This window comes from Lacerta agilis, chromosome 8, assembly GCF_009819535.1.
Source record: "Lacerta agilis isolate rLacAgi1 chromosome 8, rLacAgi1.pri, whole genome shotgun sequence".
NCBI lineage: Eukaryota > Metazoa > Chordata > Lepidosauria > Squamata > Lacertidae > Lacerta > Lacerta agilis.
Window position 1 is genome coordinate 16322233 of NC_046319.1, and position 21867 is coordinate 16344099.

The window sequence follows — 21867 nt, forward strand, 5'->3', positions numbered from 1 at the left end:
TGGCATGGGAGGCGCTCCAGGAAGTGATCCCTTGTGAATCAGATGCTGCCTGCTACTCATTCCTTCTGGAGATGTTGGGTCAACATCCCCATTTGAGGCTAAGGGTATAAGAGATGCTGTTTCCAGGAAGGCATAAGAAGGAAAGAGGAGACTCTGCCACAGTTCTGACGGAACGTCTCCAAATCTTGGTCCCATTGAGTGGTATGTTCTACCCCTGTTGTCGGAGGCACGAAGTTGTCAGCAGCAAAGTCCTACTCAGAGTAGACACATTGAAATAAATGGATGCCAGTTAGTCAAATCAGTTAATTTACCCCAGTCCAAGTAGGACTAACATGGACTATAACCAAACGTGTCTGGATAGCAGCTGTCGTTGAGAATTACAAGTCAGGGGTGTGCTGTGACATTCAGGTCCACAATGGACAACCGGCTGGTCACTGTGAGAAGCAGATGCTGGACTAGATGAGCCCATTGGCCTGATCCTGCAGGGTCCTCCTCAATTTCTTACATTATTACATTTTGACTCTGAATGTCAAATCCTCTGGTCATCCTCAGAGCTGCCTTGCAACTTCAGTTCCATACTGTTTTGGTTCAATCGAGTTGAACCTGCTTTTAGGCAACTTTTCATATATCTTATACTTTTTTCATATATCTTATACTTGAATAAGATTATTATTATTATTATTATTATTATTATTATTATTATTATTACCAAACTCCTACCTGCATTCAGCCTGGGCTGAAATGCACTCCCCGTCACCCACATTTAGTCACCCTATTTGAAAATGGTGGAATGTGGAGCACCTTTGTGGCTAAAATAAAGTGCCTTGGAGTTGGGGGAATCAACTAATTGCTTAAGGGGAGCCTGGGTCTCCCTTGCCCACCCTAACTCTGAATTTCAAAACTTTTTATCTGTTTAGAGAATGGAAGAAGAAACACGGAAAGAGAAAGAGGTAGAAACGAGAAAGGAAGAGGACGCTGCCCTCATTGCTTTCTACAGCTCCTTCAAGGACCTCTTTGAGTTCTTTTGCTTGAACACCACCATCCATGGCACCATCCGGCTGGTCTGCTCGAGTCGGAACAAGATGAAGACGGCCTTCTGGACCCTTCTCTTCCTCGCCAGCTTTGCCATGCTGTATTGGCAATTTGGGCTCCTCTTCAACCAGTACTGGCAATACCCAGTGGTCTTGTCAATTTCTGTCAAATCACATCAAACGATGTTTCCTGCCATCACCCTCTGCAATCTGAATCCGTACAGGTATGGGTGTTGTTGTTGTTTTGTATTTTTGAGGGGCTTCCTTTCAAATCATGGGGCGGGGGACGCATTGAAAAACTTCACTTGCAGGTTGAGAGGGACTGGAGTTTAGGGGATCACTTATTTGTAGGGAAAGGCGAATTTGTCAAATCCGGTCCCACCCCTTTTCTTAGGCTTCCTGTTTTCAGTCTTTCACAACATAGTTAGATAGTATTTTTTTGCTTTGTCACCTGGGATAAGCAAAATCTAAAATACAATAAACGACAACAATAACAGCCAGTCTCTCCTTTCTTGGAAAAAATCGTAACAGCAGCTTAATGTTAGAACTGCTACTTAGAACAAATTTATGAAACCTAAGTATGAAGCATATTAAAGTCTCTAGTACAAAAAGTCTCTTCAGTAGTTTGGGAAGTTGACTGCGGCATCTCATATGGAAGATGAATGGATGCTCAGTGTTGTAGAAGGATATAGGACTCATATCGCCTCTCACCACCCTGATCTGGCAAGTCTATTCTTGGCCAGAACTACGGACCACACCTGAGCCTACCATGCCTCCACTGGCAGGCTTGTCGCAGAATGCCATGCCTTTATCCTCTTGTAAAAGTAAATGGAGCAATACAAAGGGGAGACACACTCCATGTTTTCTTAAGGTTCTGTGTTTCGCCTTCAGGGTTTCTCGGAATGGCCTCTTTGATCAGGCTGTCCCTGCTGATTCCTTTGCACGGCTTGGTTCATTTTGATATTCAGAGCCCTTTGTCATTTCTCTCATTTCCCCCAGGGTCAATCAAGTCAGCAAAAATATGGCTGAGCTGGATAATCTGGCCAGGGAAACCCTGCACAACCTATATCCCTTCAGCATCCCGGCGACCACTCTGGAAGACAATTCCAGCGTCAGTCTGGAGAACTGGACAAGCAGTGCGGTCAACGGCTCCAGCTTCAAGCTAGATGACGACATTGCTCTAGTGAGAATGGGCGATGGCAAAGTGGGCTTCCGGCTGGTAAGTTGAACGGGGATCTCAATGGTCATTTTCAGTGGCCACCTGCCATTGACAATTGGTCTTCCTGGATTGGTTGCAGGCTGAGCCCAGCCACTCAGGGGTCACAGAATGACAGGGAGGCTATCATGACCCCGTTGTTGTTGTTGTTGTTGTTGTTGTTGTTACAATTTCTCAAATGCCCTTCACCCCAAGGTCCCAGGGCAACAATTAAAACACAACATTAATTTTAACATTTGGGGTGTATGTTTTGTTGTTGTTGTTCAGTCGTTCAGTCGTGTCCGACTCTTCGTGACCCCATGGACCAGAGCACGCCAGGCATGCCTATCCTTCACTGCCTCCCGCAGTTTGGCCAAACTCATGTTAGTAGCTTCGAGAACACTGTCCAAGCATCTCATCCTCTGTCGTCCCCTTCTCCTTGTGCCCTTAATCTTTCCCAACATCAGGGTCTTTTCCAGGGAGTCTTCTCATGAGGTGGCCAAAGTACTGGAGCCTCAACTTCAGGATCTGTCCTTCTAGTGAGCACTCAGGGCCGATTTCCTTGAGAATGGATAGGTTTGATCTTCTTGCAGTCCATGGGACTCTCAAGAGTCTCCTCCAGCACCATAATTCAAAAGCATCAATTCTTCGGTGATCAGCCTTCTTGATGGTCCAGCTCTCACAGCTCTCCAGCTCTCCAGTGTATGTTTTAGGACCCACCTTATTTTGATGGTTGCAAGCTGTTTTTAATTGTTTTTAATATTGCTTTTAATGCTGTAACCTGCCCTCGGACCTTAGAGGGAAGGGCAGGTAAGAAATAAATTATTATCATTATCATCATCATTATCACTATGAAGATACAGTGGTACCTTGGTTGTCGAACTTAATCTGTTCCGGGAGTCCATTTGACTCCTGGAACCGTTGGAAACCAAAGTGCAGCTTCCGGCACTCAATCAGAAGCAGCGGACGCCATGTCAGACATTCGGCTTCCGAAAAAACGTTTGCAAACCGGAACACTCACTTCCTGGTTTGCGGTGTTCAGGAGCCAATTTGTTTGGGATCCAAGCCGTTCAAGAACCAAGGTACCACTGTACATCAATATACAATATTGAAAACAGTTGGAAACAATTTAGAATTACAGAAACAAGACAGTTCCTAAAATATACACCTTCAGAGTCAAAAGCCATGGTTAAGAGGTGCGTCTTCAGCATTCACCAAAAGCTGTGTAATGAAGATACCAGATGCACCTCTGTGGGGAAGGAGCTCCACAGCTCAGGGGCTGCCACAGGGAAGGCCCTCTCTCAGGCCAGCACTTACACACTGAGCCTCTGAGGTCATGGTGGCTGTGTGGTCAGAGGCAGTATGCTGGGGAGGAGCAGCTGGCTTCCTGTTCTGCTTTCAGGCTTCCTAGAGGCATCTGGTTGGCCACCAGGAGAAGACGGGCCTTTGGCTTTGCTCTGCAGAGCTCCCTCTTCTGCCCTCTCTCTCCAGTTTCTGGATCACTGCACAAAAGTTACTTGGGAGCTGAACATCTCACTCCCCTAATTCTCTTCTTTCCTCAGTGTAACCAAACGGGTGGAGACTGCTACACCAAGATGTTCTCCTCCGGGGTTGACGCTTTCCAGGAATGGTACCGTTTCCACTACATGAACATCATGTCCCAGATCCCACCCATCATTGACATCTCCAAGGATAACGACCACATCAACGACCTGGTCTACGCTTGCCAGTATGACGGATTGCCTTGCAAAGCTAGGTAACTCACGCAGCCACCCGGCCTGCTGGCCTGCACAGTTGTAGAACCATGGCATCCTAGAATCATTCAAAGAGAGGGAGCAGCTGGTGGTCGTCGATGGAAGCATCCAATGCTCAGACTAGACCCATTGAAATGACTGGAATCCAGTCACGCCTAGGGCAGTTGCTGGGAATTTGTCTCCTGGTCCCCCAGGTCCTTGTCCAACACTCTTAACCACTAGACCACACTAGTTCTTATTTTTCCTGTGAGGAACTTGAGGCAGTGTGGGTGCCCCTCTCCACATTATCCTCACAACAACCCTGTGAGGCAGCTTCATGGCCAGGTTTTGAGCTCAGCTCTCCCAAGGTCCAACCACTGCAGAGCACATGCACCCTTCACAGATAGGGGAGTTGCTCCATTCCCCTCTATCCCATCGATTGCCCTTTCTGCAGACCGTTTCCCCCCCCAGCTCCTTTCTCCGGAACCGCCCTACAGTATTCCAAGGGCAGTCCCACCCTGACCTCCCGAGCCACCCTGCCTATTTCTATTTCCAGATCCCTCATAGAGAGGAGCTGGTTCCTTCAGGTGCACAACAGGGCGTTGGCGGCTCTTCTCCTTTCGGGATAATTTCAGGCTGCGGATGGGGAAGTTCCCTGGAATTGCCTCAGACTCTCCTTGTCTCTCTCGAGGTGAAGGGCAGGTTGGCACCCAGTCCTCCCCGGCTTCTGTTTGCATACGGCGCAGCAAGGAGAACAATCTGATAAAGCCAGAGCAAACCTGCCCACACCCAGCGAAATGCTGCCTGTCTCAGAAGACATGCAGCAGCGTTGTCCTCAGGGGCATTGTAGGTGCTTTGCGAAAGGAGCAGGGCAGGAAGTGCGAGAGAGACGGAGGGTGGAGAGGGCAGGGAGGTAAACTCTGTTGCTATTGCCTTGGCCAAATGGGAGAGAGAGTGTAGTGCAGTGGTTAGAGTGTCGGATTAGGGCCTGGGAGAGCAGGGATCAGATCCCCACTTGGCCATGAAGTTGGGCCCAACCCCTAGAATCTTGGATGGCAAGCTCCCATCACCCCAGATTCTATTGGCTGTGCTGGTGTTAATCCTGCTCATGAGCAGAACCATTGATGTTCTTGGCCATAACTGAGGGCTTATCCACACTTAGCTTTTGCCCTGCTCTTTCCAGGCAGAGGTCCATGTTATAACGATCCATGTCCAAGAGGTTTCCGTGGGGCTATTTTGCTCCAAGCTTTTCCCATGAAAACCCATTCTTTAAAGTTGAATCGGAGCAAACATCAATTTGGGTTTCCCCACAGATTGACGTTTGCTCCTACTGAGCTTTAAAGAGCTGGTTTTCATGGGGAAAACTCCGAGGGGGGAATGGGGGCTCAGACCCAGAGCTTTAAATCGTGGACAGTGCCTGGAGAAAGCAGATGAAATGTAAGCATGGATAAGCCCTAACTTAGGTTTGCTCCTTTCATTGGGCCTGTTCTGAGTTGAATTAATCTGGAAGCAACCCTCTCTTCTCAAAGTGGCCAACCAGATGTCTCTGGAAAGCCCACAAGCAGGACCAGAGCACAAAAGCAATTCTCCCCTCCTGTAGTTCCCTGCCACTGGTATTCAGTAGCAGGTGAATATAGCAGCTGAACCTAAAAAGTCTTGGGCGGTAGGAATGTCTTCACCTTCTCCTTACACCATAAAGTTCATCATGGTGCCAGATGTCCCTCCTTGGCGAGGCAACTTCAGAAGCAGGGCACTCCAGCAAGAAAAGACCCTCTCCTTTGTGGGAGCAGAACTTCTATGGAAGGGATTGTCTCCACTCTTAGTCCCACTCAGAGTAAACCCATTGAAATTAATTGACCTCAGCCAGCCATGCCATTACTTCCAATGAGTTTCCTCTAAGAGGGGCTAAGATGGGAGAGATCTCAAGACGCGAGCAGGCAGTTGGATGTGAAGAGGGCACCAGTTTTGTGGAACAGGCAGGAAGGCTTCCGGTGGCCTTACAAGACCTTTTACCTGTAAAAAGTCTCACTTCTGGAGACACCCATCCCTTTATGCCACCTGCCGGTCCCCACGTGGCTTGGATGTTTTGCCATGAGTGACTTTTAACCATGGTGCTGTCGTGCAGCTGCCAGCTATCCCGTTGCCTGGCCTTATCTCTTCTCTGTACAGTACAAGGTGTGACTGTACCAGTTGTTCCCTTGGTGGAGCCAAACTGGTCCCTACCACCACCGCCCCCTGGTCTGTTGTTGAAACAAGAAGCCGGCGGAGCTAACCGCAAGGGCCCATCAAAATGCGTCGCCGATAATGAACCCAAGCAAACATTTGCTTAAGCGTTATCGGCCGGTACAAATTGCGGGTAATTGGCAGAGTCCTGTAAGTTTTAAGCAAACTTCCAGAAGGTGGAGCCTCTCTCGGTCTGCTGTAGGATCTACTCTTGTCCCAAGTCAAGATGACCTCACTCGTAAAAGTAACGGTCAGCTTTGGAATGCAGATGTAACGTAGGGCCATGTTTAAACATCCACACCTTCGATGTTGGAGACATACAGTGGCATAGCGACGGGGGGGGGGCGGTGCGCTCCCGGTGCCACATCTCCGGAGGTGACAAGGCATGTGGTTTGCTGGCAGCGGCGCTCCAGCACCACACGGATGGTGCCGGGATCCTCTGCTCGCAGCTGCAGCTGCATGTAGAGGATCCTCCGTTCGCGGCTACAGCCACGAGCAGAGAATCCCGGCACCGTCCGTATGGCGCTGGAGTGGCGCCGCCGGCAACCCGCTACGTAGTGTGTATCTGCGGCGTCGCTATGTACAACGTATGCATCATATATAGCAGTGTTTTTCAACCACTGTTCCGCGGCACACTAGTGTGCCGCGAGATGTTGCCTGGTGTGCCGTGGGAAAAATTGTGTTTATTTGATTCCTATTCAAGAGAATTACTTTATATATAGTCAATATAGGCACAGAGTTAAATTTTTTAACATGTTCTAATGGTGGTGTGCCTCGTGATTTTTTTCATAAAACAAGTGTGCCCTTGCCCAAAAAAGGTTGAAAAACACTGATATATAGCAACGCTGCGCATGCACCCTACGTACCGATGGCTCGCCCTCCAGGTGCACGTCATGTTTGCAGCTCCAGGTGCCCAAGCGGCTTCCTATGCCACTGGAGACATAATGCCCATAAATGCCAGTTACTGGAAACCGCAGGAGCAGTTCTGCTTTGGAGCTTCCCACTGGGGCATCTGGTTGGCCACTGTGAGAACAGGACTATGAGTCAATGGCCTGATCCAAAAGGCTGTTCTTATGTTCTTAAGTTCTTATGGTGTCAGTTGGATTGCCTTTATCTTATATTCCTTATATTTTATCCCTGTTCTTAAGCACTAGCTGCCCCCACCACCAAATCCAAAATACCACTGGTGAGTGGGGAATGAGGGTGCTTATCATCTGGGGCTGATAGTATTCATAAAAGTCCCCCTTTCTCTGATATGGATTTTGTGATGAAATGTTTCAGCATGGTCACATGGAACGAGATGGTTATCTCTCCATCTCACTATATATCCCCAGGGCTGTGAACAGTTAATGGGCACCCACAGCAAAACATTTCAATGTGGCGTGCTCCCGTTCAGGGATGCAGCCAGCCATGCCCTCTCCAGGAGACTCCATTCTGTTCCAAATCATTTTCAAGGCCGTTGGTGAAGGCTATAGAATAGGCATAGGCAAACTCGGCCCACCAGATGTTTTGGGACTACAACTCCCATCATCCCTAGCTAACAGGACCAGTGGTCAGGGATGATGGGAGTTGTAGTCCCAAAACATCTGGAGGTCTGAGGAACTGGAGAATGAAGTCCAGTGAACAAACACTGGAAAAGGGAGAACAACAAAAAATGCTCATATTTGATTTTGACCATTCCCCGTTTTCCTTCCTTCACTACAGTGAAACAGATCACTTTCATCACCCCGTCTATGGAAGTTGTTACACTTTTAATAAAGGTGGGACAGATGAGTTCTGGAAAGCTTTGAAGCCTGGAATTGTTTACGGTAAGAATGGAGAAAAAGAATGTGCAGGCAGATAAGTGTGACTATTGGTTGCTTGCAAGGGTTAGGCTGTGTACAGAGCGCATCATGTTCCACAGACGTGTGGCTTTAAACTACAGAGATAAATCTAGATGTTGTGTCCCCCCTTGAGGCAATGAAGACCAGACACAGTTTGGTTCAGCTGGTGTATCAGTCAAAGTACATACTGTGAACCAAGAGGGCAAAATTATCAGAAACGGAATTTTCACAGTCCAGCAGTTTCTGTGAGGGAAGGGGTAGCTGTCAGTTTGGCTGGGTGTGCATTTGCTTTCCACATACATAACCTGCCATTTTATTACTGTCTTCAGAGTGTGTCCTTAGAGTTATGTCCCATATCAGATCAGGGCTGTGACCCTAGAAAATGGGTGGGTTAACCTTTTCTAGCAGGATCATTTGCCTGATTAAAATAACCTTTGAAGCTGCTATTTGCCCAGCAGAGGGACAATATACGGGTATCATATGGGCACCTTTATGTCCCCTCCCCACAAAATTGCTGCAAATAGCAGATCTGAGGAGTGATTTTTATCAAGAAAATGACCCAGGTAGAAAAGCTTAACCTCTCTCCCATAATGTGCTGTTCCTAAGGGGAAAGGTCAGGGATGGAAAGCGGGCAGGGTCAAACAATAGATGACCCTGAGGGGAGCTAGAGAAAGAGATATTTGTAAAACAGCAAAACTGTTTTCTGGATTTCATTGTTATAGTTTTCTCAGCAGAAGTGCAATACCAAATTTTAAGGTGGCAGGCAGGCAGGCAGGCAGGCTTCAAGTTGACAGGGCCTACTTTGATTTTCACTGCCAGGGCAAGGTACACCCAATGGATCTAGGCCCAGAATGGCAGCTCAGGGGGCAGAGTGAGGAGGAGGGGGGTCACCCTATAACATACTAAGAGCCTTCTGCATCAGGCCAGTGGCCCATCTAACTGTGGAAGCAGAGCAGAGCCATTGTGGCTAATAACTTTTGATAGTCTTTTCCTCCACGAATCTCTCCAGTCTTCTTTTGATACCATCCAAGTAGGTGCCCATCACTCCTTCAGTGATTTCCGTAGTTTAACTGTGCATCACCCTGTAGGATAAGCTGAATACACGAAGGCAACTGAGCTATCATAAATCGAGGATTTTAGCACTATAAAACAATATACAATACCGACTGTAAAACAGTTTAATTGTATGATTTAAAGGGCAGGGTGAGAAAACACCAGCAATTTCAAAGCACGCTGAAACAAATGGTCTTTAGAGCTCTTAAGCTAGTAGGCGATATTGAGCTAGATAGACCAAAGGTCTGACTCAGTATAAAGCAACTTCTTATGTAACTGCCTTCAGGTGTGTTGGGGAAAGCTTTCCTGTCATCGCCCATGTAAACTTCAACTGCTAGCCCAGCCGTCTTCTGCTTACGGAGTGCATCATCTTATCCTTTGCCTCAGATGGCAAAATGTCTTTGTCTGGTCCTGAGTCATCCCTACACACTAGCGATGGTGATATATGTGAGATCTTGTGCCCATGAGGGTGTCTCTGACATCGTAGTGAGCGACACAGAAGCGATTCCTCTCTCGTGTGAGCAGCCGTCGCTTCCACAGCTGCTCATTGTGACCTCAGAGGCCAACTATGTAGGCGGAAATTTTGAGCAGGGTTTGGCCCCCTCCCATCAGAGCAATCCTTGAGGGGCATGTGCAATAAAAAGAGCTTTGGCCACACGCTGATGCCACTTCCTGTTTAGCAACAGGCTGATGTCACTTCCTGCTAGGACAGAGCCGTGCTTTGACGACGAATCCCCCTGATTTTTCCTCGGCGGGCTATTGGCCCAATCCAGCAGGTTCTTATTACCTTCTTGTGTTTGTTTGGTGCCAGGTCTCTCCCTTATCCTCAAAGTGGAGCAAAAGGACCACATCCCGCTGCTGTCCACCAAGGCAGGCGTGAGGGTGATGATCCACAGCCACAACCAGACCGCGTTCTTAGAGCACGAGGGGTTTGATATTCGGCCGGGGATTCAAACCACCATCGGGATCACACAGGTGAGCATTGGGGGAGGGGGGCTGAATGGGCAACAGGAAAAACCTTGGCATGTGTCGTGTGGAGGAGGAAAAAACCTAAGCACATTGCAGAGTTCCTAAAAATAGACCAGAGGCGATTGTACTTCATCCAACAGAGCTTTACTGCTTCGGAAGACAAATGAGCATAATAGTCACAAATCCAATACATTCAGAATTGGCACTGTCCATAAGAAATCCAGTTGCAGCAGACTTAACTTAAACTTAACAAGAACTTATAATAAGACTGAACCTTAACACTAAGCGTGCAGAACACCACACAAGAACAACGAGATAGAAAGAGAAAGTAAGTGAAACCCCGGCTCCTCCTGGCCTGACTATTATAGTCAGCATGACCTTGACAGAAAGGATAACAGAACCAATTTAAACCAGCTGTACTCAGCTTCTCAGAAGGAATAACCCAAACAAGAACCTTCTGTCTGTTTCTTTCACATAGAAAGAAACCTTCCAGAACACCCTTGAACTAAGCAGAACAGGAAAGATCTCTAAACATCAGATCGATACTTTCTGTACTAAGATATGCAGACTGACAGGGTGGTCGGGATGTGGGGTGGTGGGATGTCTGGGATGTCTGGGAGGCTTTCTGGCTGGAGGCAGAGCAGGGTGAAAGTGTTTTAATCAGCGGTTGGGAACCTCAGGCCCAGGAGCCAAATTCCTTCCGATCTGGCCCATGACACTCTCTTCCCAGGCCACACACCCCTCACCCTGATTCACACCCCTGCTTTTACCTGGTTAAATGCGCCCTTGAACTCTGGTAGTGTCTCTTACTCACCTGGATGGCGCATAGAGTGGGGTTGTGTAAATGTGTACATAAACTAGCGAAAGTAAACCTTACATCCAGTGCCATGCCTCCTTTTGGCTCTGTCCCTGCCCCCTGGACGTTTGCCTAGAATGAATGCAGCCGTCACTCTGAAAAAAGGTCCTCCCCTCCCCATCCCTGATGTTTTGAACGGGCATCCCAAATGGGGTTTTTGTTGCAATCCCAATTTGGGAGAATGTCTCCAAGTTCCACCCCACCGAACCTGCTGGGCACCAGCCACCACCAGACAGTTGACTTTCAATAACTGGTGACAGGCAATTGCAAGGGCCTCCTGTGGGGCTGATGTTGCTTTAGTGGTGGAGAGGGGAGGGACTCTTCCAGGTTTAGCTTCTTTATTTTGAATTGATCCTGGCCTGTATGCTGAACTCCAAGTGATATGCTCTTTCCTCCCTCCAACTACGCAGGACGAGGTGACTCGCTTAGGCGGCAATTATGGCACATGTACAAAGGACGGAGATGATGTGGCTGTCAAGCTCATATACAACAGCACATACACGCAGCAGGTACAGCTAAAACAGAGGCTTTGCTTTCCCACTTTATTCATTTCTGCCTTTTTAAGATCCTGCCCCTTCCCATGTGTTGGATTTCTCAAATAATTAGGGCAACCGGCTCACTGTCAAAGATCTGCCCAGTTAATTCAAATCAGTGTGTGAAATTCAGGCTAAGGAAGAGAGGGGAGAAATTTGATCTGGTTTCAATCTTAAGGCAAACCTACCTAGGGGGTTTTGGTTTTTTTTTGGCAGTTTTTGAACTGACGAGGTAAGCTGAAAAGGCAGGCATCCTTCAGAATTTGCCCCATCCCAAATTGCGCAGTGCAATTCTCCAGTCAAGTAATGTGTCCAAAGATGTGTGTACAGAGGCAAAGCTTCCATAAGAACGCATGTGTTATTGCAAATACCAAGCAAGCAAGCATTCTATTGGGGGAAATTGCTTTGCAGTGGTGGGTTTGGCTCTTCTTTATCTTGGGTGGCAAAATGAATTGGGATAGCCCTTCCCATTAAGTTAACACCTATGTACCCCACTAGTGGATCTGAAGCGAAAGGCTTGAGGCACCAGAGAAATTTGACTTACAGCGCTTTCTGTTTTGTTCTGTCTCCCCACCCCATTTCACTGTCTCACAGGCTTGCTTGCATTCATGCTTCCAGAGGAAAATGATTAAAGAATGTGGTTGTGGGTACTATTACTACCCACTGCCTCCAAGCACGGAGTACTGCAACTATAACAAGCATCCTAATTGGGGTAAGGAGGAGCCACATGCATGCACACACGTGGTTTAATGTGTTCAGAATGACTTGATTTGGCCAATGGCACAGAGTCTATATGTAGCCTGGCCAGCTGTTCCCCCATGGCAGCCAATGTGGTGCCTGCAAATGTTGCTAGACTCCAACTCCCATCATTATTGGCCATTGGCCATGTTGGCTGTTAGAGTTCCAACAAAATTTGGAGAGCACTATGTTGGCTACCTCCGGGCATACCTGAACTAGGGTGGATACTTATACAATGAGAGAGATAGATAGATAGATAGATAGATAGATAGATAGATAGATAGAGAGAGAACCAAAGAGGACACATAATGTGAAGGGGTGGGGAATCTCAGGCGCAGGATCTAGATGCAGCCTTTCACAGTCTGGTCCTTGGGATTCTCCCTACATCATTCAAGCAAAGCATGTTCAGTTAGGAGAAGGAAGTACTGATCAAACTGTATTCAGCTGAAAACAGGAAGTGACAGTCAAACTGCTAAATTGGAAACAGGAAGTGTTAATCAAAGTGAGTTCAATTTGAAGCAGGAAGTACCACTCAAACTAAGTTCAGCTGGAAACAGGAAATGTTGATCAGACCATGTTGGGGGTTGGTTTGGACAAGGACCCTTCATGATGGCAGAACAGGGCTGTCCTCAATTATTTGCCTGTGGCAGCTGCATCCTATTGAACTTGTTCCTCTTATTTCCCCCCTCCTGTAGGTCATTGCTTCTATCGCCTGTACAATCGTGTGTACAGTCAGGAGGCCACTCATACCGAATCCTGTTTTGACAAATGCCACAGACCATGCAAGTGAGTAGCAAAGGCTTTTGACACATTTGAATGGTAGCAGGGTCAAGCTTAGCATGGACCAGATATATGCCTTTTCATTGACTGGCCCACTAGATATCTACTTCCTCTCCTCATTCTCTTTTGAGTCATACATGAAGGTCCCACTACTGGTCTGCTTGTTATGTGAAGATTCACTTATCCAAATGCAAAAAAAAATTGCCCAAACCTTGCTACACGCTCAACTGATTCAGATATACAAACAGCCAGAGTCTGCCCATTTCCATACTTGTTTATGCTTTGCTGGTCAGCGGCAACCGTTTTCAGGCAGAAACCATGGAGAAAAGGAATGGGGAGAGAGATTGGATAAATCGGGGAGCAGGAGAGTTTGAACAAACCAGTTTTTCCTTCTCTCTCTCTTGCTGGTTGGCTGCAGCCATTTAAGGAAGACACCATGGTGGGAGGGGGGGCGGAATCATGGATCAGAAATGTTCACATAGGAAATAATGGAAACTGTCATCTTGTTAGCTGAATGGTCGCCTAACGAACAATTTCCAGGGAACACGCTGTGTTTCGTAAGTGCGACCTGCATGTAGATCACTCAAGGATGCATTCAGGCATTACAGCCTTTTCAGGCTAGTGGACACTTTGGGAATGTTGAGAACGTACTGTGGGTTCCAGTCACCAACTGGCTGTCATGGGGGTGTGACATAACATAAAATGACCGCCACATCTCAAAGTATAGAAAAGGAGACGGGACCATAAAATGTTCACTGTAGCTTTTGTTCTGATGCAGCAGGGTTCCTCATAACCTTTTTACATTCTTGTCTTCTTGGCAGAGAGACTTGGTACAAACTTTCAGCAGGATATGCAAAGTGGCCCTCGACCAAATCTGAGGTAAAGTATAACCTATGTGGAGTTCAGAGTGGGGGAGGACGCTAAATTTTCAATGTTCTCCTAAGCTGGTTAATGATAGTCCCTTACCAATCAGGGAGCCTGCTGTAGTGAACATACAACCAATCAAGGAGCTAGTCACCTATGGTGTGTGCTCCTATAAGGAGGAGAATTTAACTGTTTCTTCTGCCTCCTTAAACATCTGATAGGGTGCAACAGGTCCTCCACAGTGATGTCAATTTCCCTTTAAAAAGAGAGAGAGAGAGAGAGAGAGAGAGAGAGAGAGAGAGCAAAGAAAATATATTAGGCATATAGATGAAACTTCTAAGTGCAAACAAAAAGTTTTGAATATTCAATATATTTTTTAAAACTTGATAGTCACATTACTTCTGCCTTGCTTGCATGTATCCATTTTTATTATTACAAATTGCCAACTACTCTAATGCAGAGTGCTTCCCCGCCTTTAACAGCAGCTTGATCCAAAGGCCTTCATAGGTGGTCATTTTTATCCCAATGGCATGTTAAGCTTCACTGCAAAGCAAGCTTCCGTTAAGTGCCCAAGAGCAAGCCCAGCTGATATTTTGGACAGCCGGCAGCTCCCCTGTGCCATCCCTGGCACATTGCCACTTGAACCATCTGCTGCGTCTGCTTCCAGATTTTGAACCCAGTTCCTGTGTCTTTCTTTTTAGAAATGGATTCACAAAGCTTTGGAAGCCCAGAACAGATACAATGTCACCGGCGACGGGTTAGTTGCATGTTGTTTTTTTCTACAGGGTGTGTGTGTGTGTGTGTGTGTGTGTGTGTGCGCTGCTGTCAAGTCCTTCTCTTTCACCATAAATGCAAGATTATTTGGCAGCTGTCTTCAGAACTGGCATCTATGGTGAAGTGCTAAATTTTGAAGTGTAGGATCTGTAGCCTCAAGGAAAGTCCACTTACACGGCACTATACCAACTGCAGTGCTGTGCGTAGTTAGCTGGGGAGGATGTACCATGGCATTCACTGGTCCTTGCTTCTGACTGTACCAGTTCAGTTTGCATTTTAACAAAAGGTCCTCAGCCATCTGGAGCAAAGGAGCACACAGAGTGAGGTTGTTTGGTCCACCTAACTCAGTGTTGCCTACACTGACTGGCAGTGTCTCTCCGCAATTTTGTCAAAAGTTCCCTCAATCAAATTTGCACTGGACAGTTATCTTGGAGTGGATGTTTTGGATAATTTTTTATATATAGCTGACAGATGAAGAATTTGAAGTTCTCTTTTTTTCCTCCTCCTCCTCCTCCTCCTCCTCCTTGCTTTTTTCTTCCCCCTTTTCTTTTTTCTTTTCTTCATTTTGGTTTGTTTTTATTTAGATTAGGGGTTTTGTTTTTAAAATCTTTGATAAAAAGACACTGTATATTTGATATTAACCTTCATGTATTTTCTTTCAAACTGTAATAAAACGTATTGGGGGAGGAAAACAAATTTACACTGGACTAACTTGATCTCGACACTCTCTTTCCTCTGTTTCAGAAAAGATATTGCCAAGGTGAACATTTATTATGAGCGACTAAACTACAATTCTTGGGATGAATCTGCTGAATATACAGTAAGTTGAAGGTTGCTCTGCTTTTATATGTGTGTTTATTTGGCCCACATTAACTTTAGTTAGTCATGTTCATTCACTTGAAATGGGTCTACTCGGAGTATAGCTAAGTGATTGCAACCCAGTACAGTGGTACCTTGGGTTACATACGCTTCAGGTTATATACGCTAACCCAGAAATAACGCTTCAGGTTAAGAACTTTGCTTCAGGATAAGAACAGAAATCATGCTCTGGTGGCGCGGCGGCAGCGGGAGATCCCATTGGTTAAAGTGGTGCTTCAGGTTAAGAACAGTTTCAGGTTAAGAACGGACCTCCGGAACAAATTAAGTACGTAACCAGAGGTACCACTGTATCTACTCAGAAGTATGTCCTCTTGGATTCATTGGGGCATACTCCCAGGTAAGTGGGGTTAGGATCGCTGCCTTCGTCATGAGTTAAGGACCACTGGTTTCCATGGCAACCAGCTGCAGCTAATAATAGGCACCCATAGTATTCATGCTTACCTGGAAGTAAGTCCCATTGAACCCAATTGCTGTGCTAGTGAGCAAGCATGCAGAGGATTATGCTGTCAACTTGGATCCAACCCAACTTAAACAGCAGTTAGAGGGGGAAAAAAACTATTACCAAAGAAAGGAATTCATTTCTATTTGCATCTTGTTCTTCGGCCAAAAAAATCCTCCCGGAGCAGCTTAGAATGATCAGGAATCAGACGCCACTCCCCTGTCTTAGAATCTTAAAATTATAACAGAAGGGGAAATGAGATTAGGAGGGAGGAGAGAAAAAACACACATAATGTTCTTAGCCTTTATAAGTTCTTTGAAACTGATAGCAGAGGCAACATAATGTTGCCCTTCCGCAAACAAATCCGTAAGGAAGACAAGCAGCAATTAAAAATGAAATAAAACTAGGAACAGAAAGAAAGGACAACTCAGCAGGTAACAAAGATATTTGCAGAAGAGAAACACATTGAATCCAGCTAAGTCATACTCAGAGTAGATGCACAAAAATTAATGGCCAAAAAAAAATGGCCATGACTAAGTTAGATCCATAAACATTGATGGGTTGACTCCATGTGGGACATTAATGTTGGCTGCAACGTATAGGGTCACAGCAGTGTCTAACCTGGGGCTGGGGCAGCTAAAGTCCAGGGGCCAAGTGTGGCCCCCCAGGCCTCTCCATCTGGCCCTAGGAACTCTTCCCGGTCCACTCCCTTCCCCAGCCCTACTTCACACCCTCCCTGAGTGCTTTGGCCTGGCTGGAACGTGTCCTTGAACTCTGATCACGCCTCTTGCTTTCCTGGATGGAGGATTGAGAGAGGTACCAGTGTGTGTAGAAACTAGTCTACTTGTACAAAGGGTAAAATTGATGTTTGCTGCTACACCCATTTATGCCTCTGGTCCTCCCACCACTGGCATGTGGCACCCCAGAAGGCTATGTGACCCTCGATCTGCAAAGGACTCCCCGCCTCTGGTCTAATCAGATGGTCTATGTTTTCCCTAGGAATCCCAGATGATGTCCAACATGGGAAGCAACTGGAGTCTCTGGTTTGGGTCATCGGTGCTGTCAGTGGTGGAGCTGCTGGAGTTCCTCGTGGATGCCGCCATCTTGTCTCTCATCTTCCTCTACCGTCAGTTCACGGCCAAGAGGACGCATAAGGTGTCTCGACCTCCAAACATCCCGAGCATAAGCTTGACTTTGGAGAAGTACCGCTGTGTGGAAGAAGGCCTGGCCAGCACCCAGGATTTGGCAAAAACTTACGCCTGCGATGGCAATGCCATCCCCTGCCAAGACACAAAGTATAGAATGCACCAGATGCCTGAGCTCTACCCAAGTGTGGTGCTGAATGGATTCAAGCGCCGGAAAGAGCATAGCATAGATATGCGCCTCAACAGCTAATGGTATCCAAAGAGAATGGATCTTGGAGAACTACAAACCTACCTTCACACCCTTGAAGAAGAGCTGCTTCTGTGGGGAATTGTGGCCAGTACAGTTGTGACTGCTGACCCAGAAATGCTGGCTCAGAAGTGCTGGACTGATGGGGCCCAGCCTCCAAGAGGAGACTGAGTTTGTGACTTTTCTGTTCTGAACCTCCTCGGACAGTTCTGTGGCAAACAAGATGGAGCCCAGGGAAGCGAGGTTTTCCACCCCGCAACTCGGGATCAGATTTGCAACCCGTTCCGTTAATGAGGAAGATGTCTGAACAAAGCCTCATACAGAACTGGGATTGACTTGAAGACCCCTTTCCCCCCTCATGTTATTTATTCCACGGTATTCTTTTCAGAGATGACTGACCTGTGGCCTCCTTTTTTTTCTCCCCCCACCCCTTTTTCGTCTGAGGGAAGAGGAAAGCCAGAGAGTGACTGGCGGTTATCCAGTTCCCTATAAAAAGCCACAATCGTAGCTTCCCGCTGAAGCTCTCCTGAGGGAACCAGATCCAACTGGGCATCCCTGGGCAAAGAGGCTGGACCGTCAACATTTCACATGTGTCTCCGAGTTAAATGTTAAACCGCCCACACATTAAAAAATGTGTCTAGCGAACATTTACGAGGCTATGTTCTCTTCTGTCTGTGTTAACAGTGCCTCTGGGATCCCAGAGGGATGCAATGAATACTTGACCGCGCTGATTGTAATGCCCAGGTTACCTCTTCTGTTTGACAGGTAGTTCTTTCCTGTTTGAGTTCTGAAATCCGTGGCAACGAACGTGTTTTTAATTATGATTGTGTGCTGTCTCTGTTAAAATGTGAAGTTTAGGGTTTATAAGCTGAGTTCTCAAATGTGAAGAGGAAAAACAGTAGCTTGAATGGAGCAGGATAGGTGCCCAAGAACCCCCAGCGTCTAGCCTAGCAACTGCCTGTACTCAAGTTACAGCGCCCCCTTCAGGTGGCAAGGGAACAGCACTATGCAAAGTCAGCTCTTTTGAGTGGCTGGCAGTGTGACAGCTTCTGATTGGCTGTTCTTCACTCAGGAAATTAGTTAAATATTACATTTTATTGGTAAATTTGGAAGCCAATATCAACTTTTCAAATGGATTTCTTTACCTATTTCCCCTCTTTAGACCTCAGAATCCAACAATGTCCATAATGGCTGCTGTTCTTTTTAAAGTAAGCGGATATATTCTTGGGAAGCACATTGAACTTTTGCTTTACACAAAATGTGCCAGATTTCTCCTTTGCATAATGGTTTCTTGATCCAAAAAAGAGAAATATTCCAACTGTATTCAGAAGATTGCTTTGTCATAAAGGACATCCTGAAATCCTGAACTATGAAATATTTAGTTTTATCCAGAAAATAGATGTCTGGATGTACCTGAAAGCTTTCTTGATGATCACCAGAGCTCAGGGCTGCACCACACTTTATGCATTCAGGGCTCATTCAGTCATCCCTGTTCATCACTTGAAGTTTGCCATGCCAAGTGGCAATCTAAGCTGGGGGTCACCACTATGCCTTGTGTTAGTCCTCCAGTGATAAACATGTCTCTCTGAATAAGTCCAAGTAGCATTGTTTCAGCAAGGGGGAGTTTGAATCTATCCCCACACGGTTGAGATCACTGTGGGTCCAAGTAAGCCCCATGCAGTGAAGACCCATTGAATTTAATGCACCTAAATTAGTCGTGTCCATTAACCTCAGTGGTATGGCTAGTGTTGGGTAGAATCCTGTAGATATCTATCTATATATCTATTATTTTCTGTGAATGAAATATGTACTGTATATCCATCTGCCTTGCTGTTGAATTCTATGATGGTTGGATGCAGATACATTTTGAAGGCGAACATTTGACTGTAATTTATTTTGAGTGTGTGCATGTATGAGAGGGAGAGGGGGGCAGAATTATGGGAAAGTGACCTGTTTTTGTGGCTGTAACTTAATAATTTATTGTGCTCCTATTTTGTCCCCATCCCCTACCGCTTTGCCGCCTTGAAGGTTAAAAAGAACAAAACTATGCAAACTGCACTGGTTATTTTGTAACCTTCCTGTAATAAAATGCTGCATGTATCTTTTCATACCGACTAGCATCTTTTATTCGGGGTTTGAAATTTCTTGGGGTAAACGAGATGAAGCTCATCACTCTAAGAGGAGCACGGCATAGTTTGTCCCCACTGCTGATTGTTCCCTAGTGCGGCAGGAGCCCAAAAAGTAGGTGGAGCCGGAGCCAACGATTGGCTGAGTAAGAGCCAGTAGCAGACAGCACCCATCCTCCTTCCTGCCGAGTTCTACAAGGGACAACACCTGAGACTCAGGTGGAGGAAGGTGACAGTCAGGGCCTCACCGTGGACTGGATGTAAATAAGTCAGGTGGAGTTGGAGGAATCCAGCTTGAGTTTGATGGGGCAGTGGCCCATTTTCCTTAATGGACCTGCCCCTGCAGCCTGGAAGAGCCATGATGGGCTTGGATATATAATTATCGCTCAAATGGAAATCACCTGAGCTTGGGTCATTCAGATTTAAACGCAACTAGTTCAACTTCCCCCTGTCCGAAAAGCCACTGGCTCCAGTTCACGTTCATTCTTTCACAAAACAAACGGGTTCCATCCAAACTCATCCAAATGAAATAATAATGATAATCCAGAACATTATGAGCTGCTGCTCTTCAGTAGACGGTCCAAAATTGGACCCACATATAAATAATAAGATGGCTAACAGAAAGTCAACCACTGAAGCTTTCCCCATAATTGTATTTCCATACAAGAAAAGCCTTACCCAGCTGAATTTATGCCTTCCAAGGCATCTTTCACTTTGTTTTTGTACTTCTCGCTGCAAGCTGCTCCTGTTGAAAAGGAGAAAATCTCTTCAGCAAAGAAGACGTAGGAAATGCCTCACATTCCTACCCATTTGGTTACTTGGCAAAAGCAGTTAAGTCACTAAGTATCCTTAGCAGCAGCAATGCCATTGTATCTGCCTAAAAAGCCATAGAACATTGCCTTCACCATTTGCTTTCCTACTTTCTTTATAAATACCCAGTTTTTTCCTTTAAAAAAAGCAAGCAAGCAAATATTCTGGGCCTCCTGCATTGCGGGCGGGAGTTCTCTATTCATGGGGAAGGTCCTAAATTCAACCCTCAGCATCTTCAGATGCCTGTCCGAAACACTGCAGAGATTCTGCCAGTCAGTGTACACAATACTGAGCTAGATGGACCAATGGCCTAACTCGGAATACGGCTGCTTCCCAAGTTTCCATGTCGTTCAACTGGATGGTTGTTTCCTTCCATTGCCATGGGGCGTTGCCTGCCTTACTCATCTTGCCAATTTAGGCAACTCCCTCAGCCAAGAAGTCGGCCAGAGCAGGATCAAAAAAGGCCAATAGGAAACATGCCGCTGTCCTCCCCAGTGATGCCAAGCCCTGCAAATCCTTTCGTGGTTGTTGTTCTTAGCCTGTTGGTTGAAAAACAACAGCACAAATTGCAGCAAGCATTTAACAGGCAACTGAATGCACCCACCCCTTGGCCACCCCCACAAACCAGAGCCATTCCAATTACCAGGCTTATATAAGTAAGTGTGAAAGCCGGCAGGAATGTTGTCCAAGGAACACCCCAATGAAAGGGGAGGATATCGGGCTTCCCCAAATTATGACATACCCCCAACCTGCCGATTGACAGGCTTGATGCAGCCAAGGTTATGGCAATGGCAGTCATCCTGTGAGCAGATGACTCACAGTGGGTTAAACAGTCATGCTGGAAATCCAGCTTCTTCTCACCACTGAAGGCACAGAGGTATCCTGTAGGTAGCTGGTGCCCATTGAGAATGGAAGGCAGAGGTGCAGTAGTCTAGGGGCTGAGGACCCGTTGTGATTTCTGTGGCCTGGTCCCTGTTTCCAGTTTCCTAGAGCCAACCAATCAGCAGGAAAGGGGAGTTTTCTATCCGCTGAGAAGAGGGCTTCTCACCTTTCTGCTGATTGGAACCAATCAGGTGAGTCAGCCACTGAGGATTGGCTCCTAGGGTCACTCTGGAGAAGGCACAGGGGGAAGACACTAAAGAGGAGTTGTGATTCTGGTGGCTTCCCAGAGGCATGAGAGAACATTGAGCTGGACTAGATGGGCCTTTGTCCAAATTCTTCAGGGTTCTTCTTGGGTTCTTGTGAGTAACAGAGAGGAAGGCCTGTTGCCTTTATGCCCTGTTGTCAGGGACTGGGCAGAGGAGGAATGGTGGAGACCGCCTCCCCAGCCTGACCCTTCCAGAGAAGAAGAAGACAGTTCAGAATTACAACAGGGGACTGAGGGAGGTCACAGCTCAGAGGTGGATGAGGGGGAAAGCTGGGATATAATGGGAGAGGAAGAGGAGGATGCACCAGGGGGTGACAGCTGATGGACACAGTGTCTTTAGAAAGCATTCCAGATCGCCCTCTCCCAGAACCCAGCAAGTCTTGAAAGTAGGAGAGCAAAGAGCTCAAAGGCAGAGGGCAGTTTTCACTGGGGACAACACCATTATTCCAAGAGGCTGCATTCCACACTTCTCTCTCTGTAAATATTGAATAAAAAGCAGTTG

At 46.7% G+C, this 21867-nt stretch overlaps 1 protein-coding gene across 1 annotated transcript; it reads left to right on the forward strand.

The window, feature by feature from the left end:
* Window positions 1–794: 794 nt before the first annotated feature.
* SCNN1D (sodium channel epithelial 1 subunit delta) lies at window positions 795–17688 on the forward strand. Its single transcript, XM_033156308.1, has 12 exons — window positions 795–1255; window positions 2031–2250; window positions 3789–3982; window positions 7887–7990; window positions 9870–10033; window positions 11294–11392; window positions 12011–12128; window positions 12850–12940; window positions 13756–13813; window positions 14500–14555; window positions 15317–15392; window positions 16890–17688. The coding sequence occupies exons 1-12, from the start codon at window positions 921–923 to the stop codon at window positions 17283–17285; spliced, it is 1911 nt and encodes a 636-aa protein (XP_033012199.1). The 5' UTR covers window positions 795–920; the 3' UTR covers window positions 17286–17688.
* The last annotated feature ends 4179 nt before the right edge of the window (window positions 17689–21867 follow it).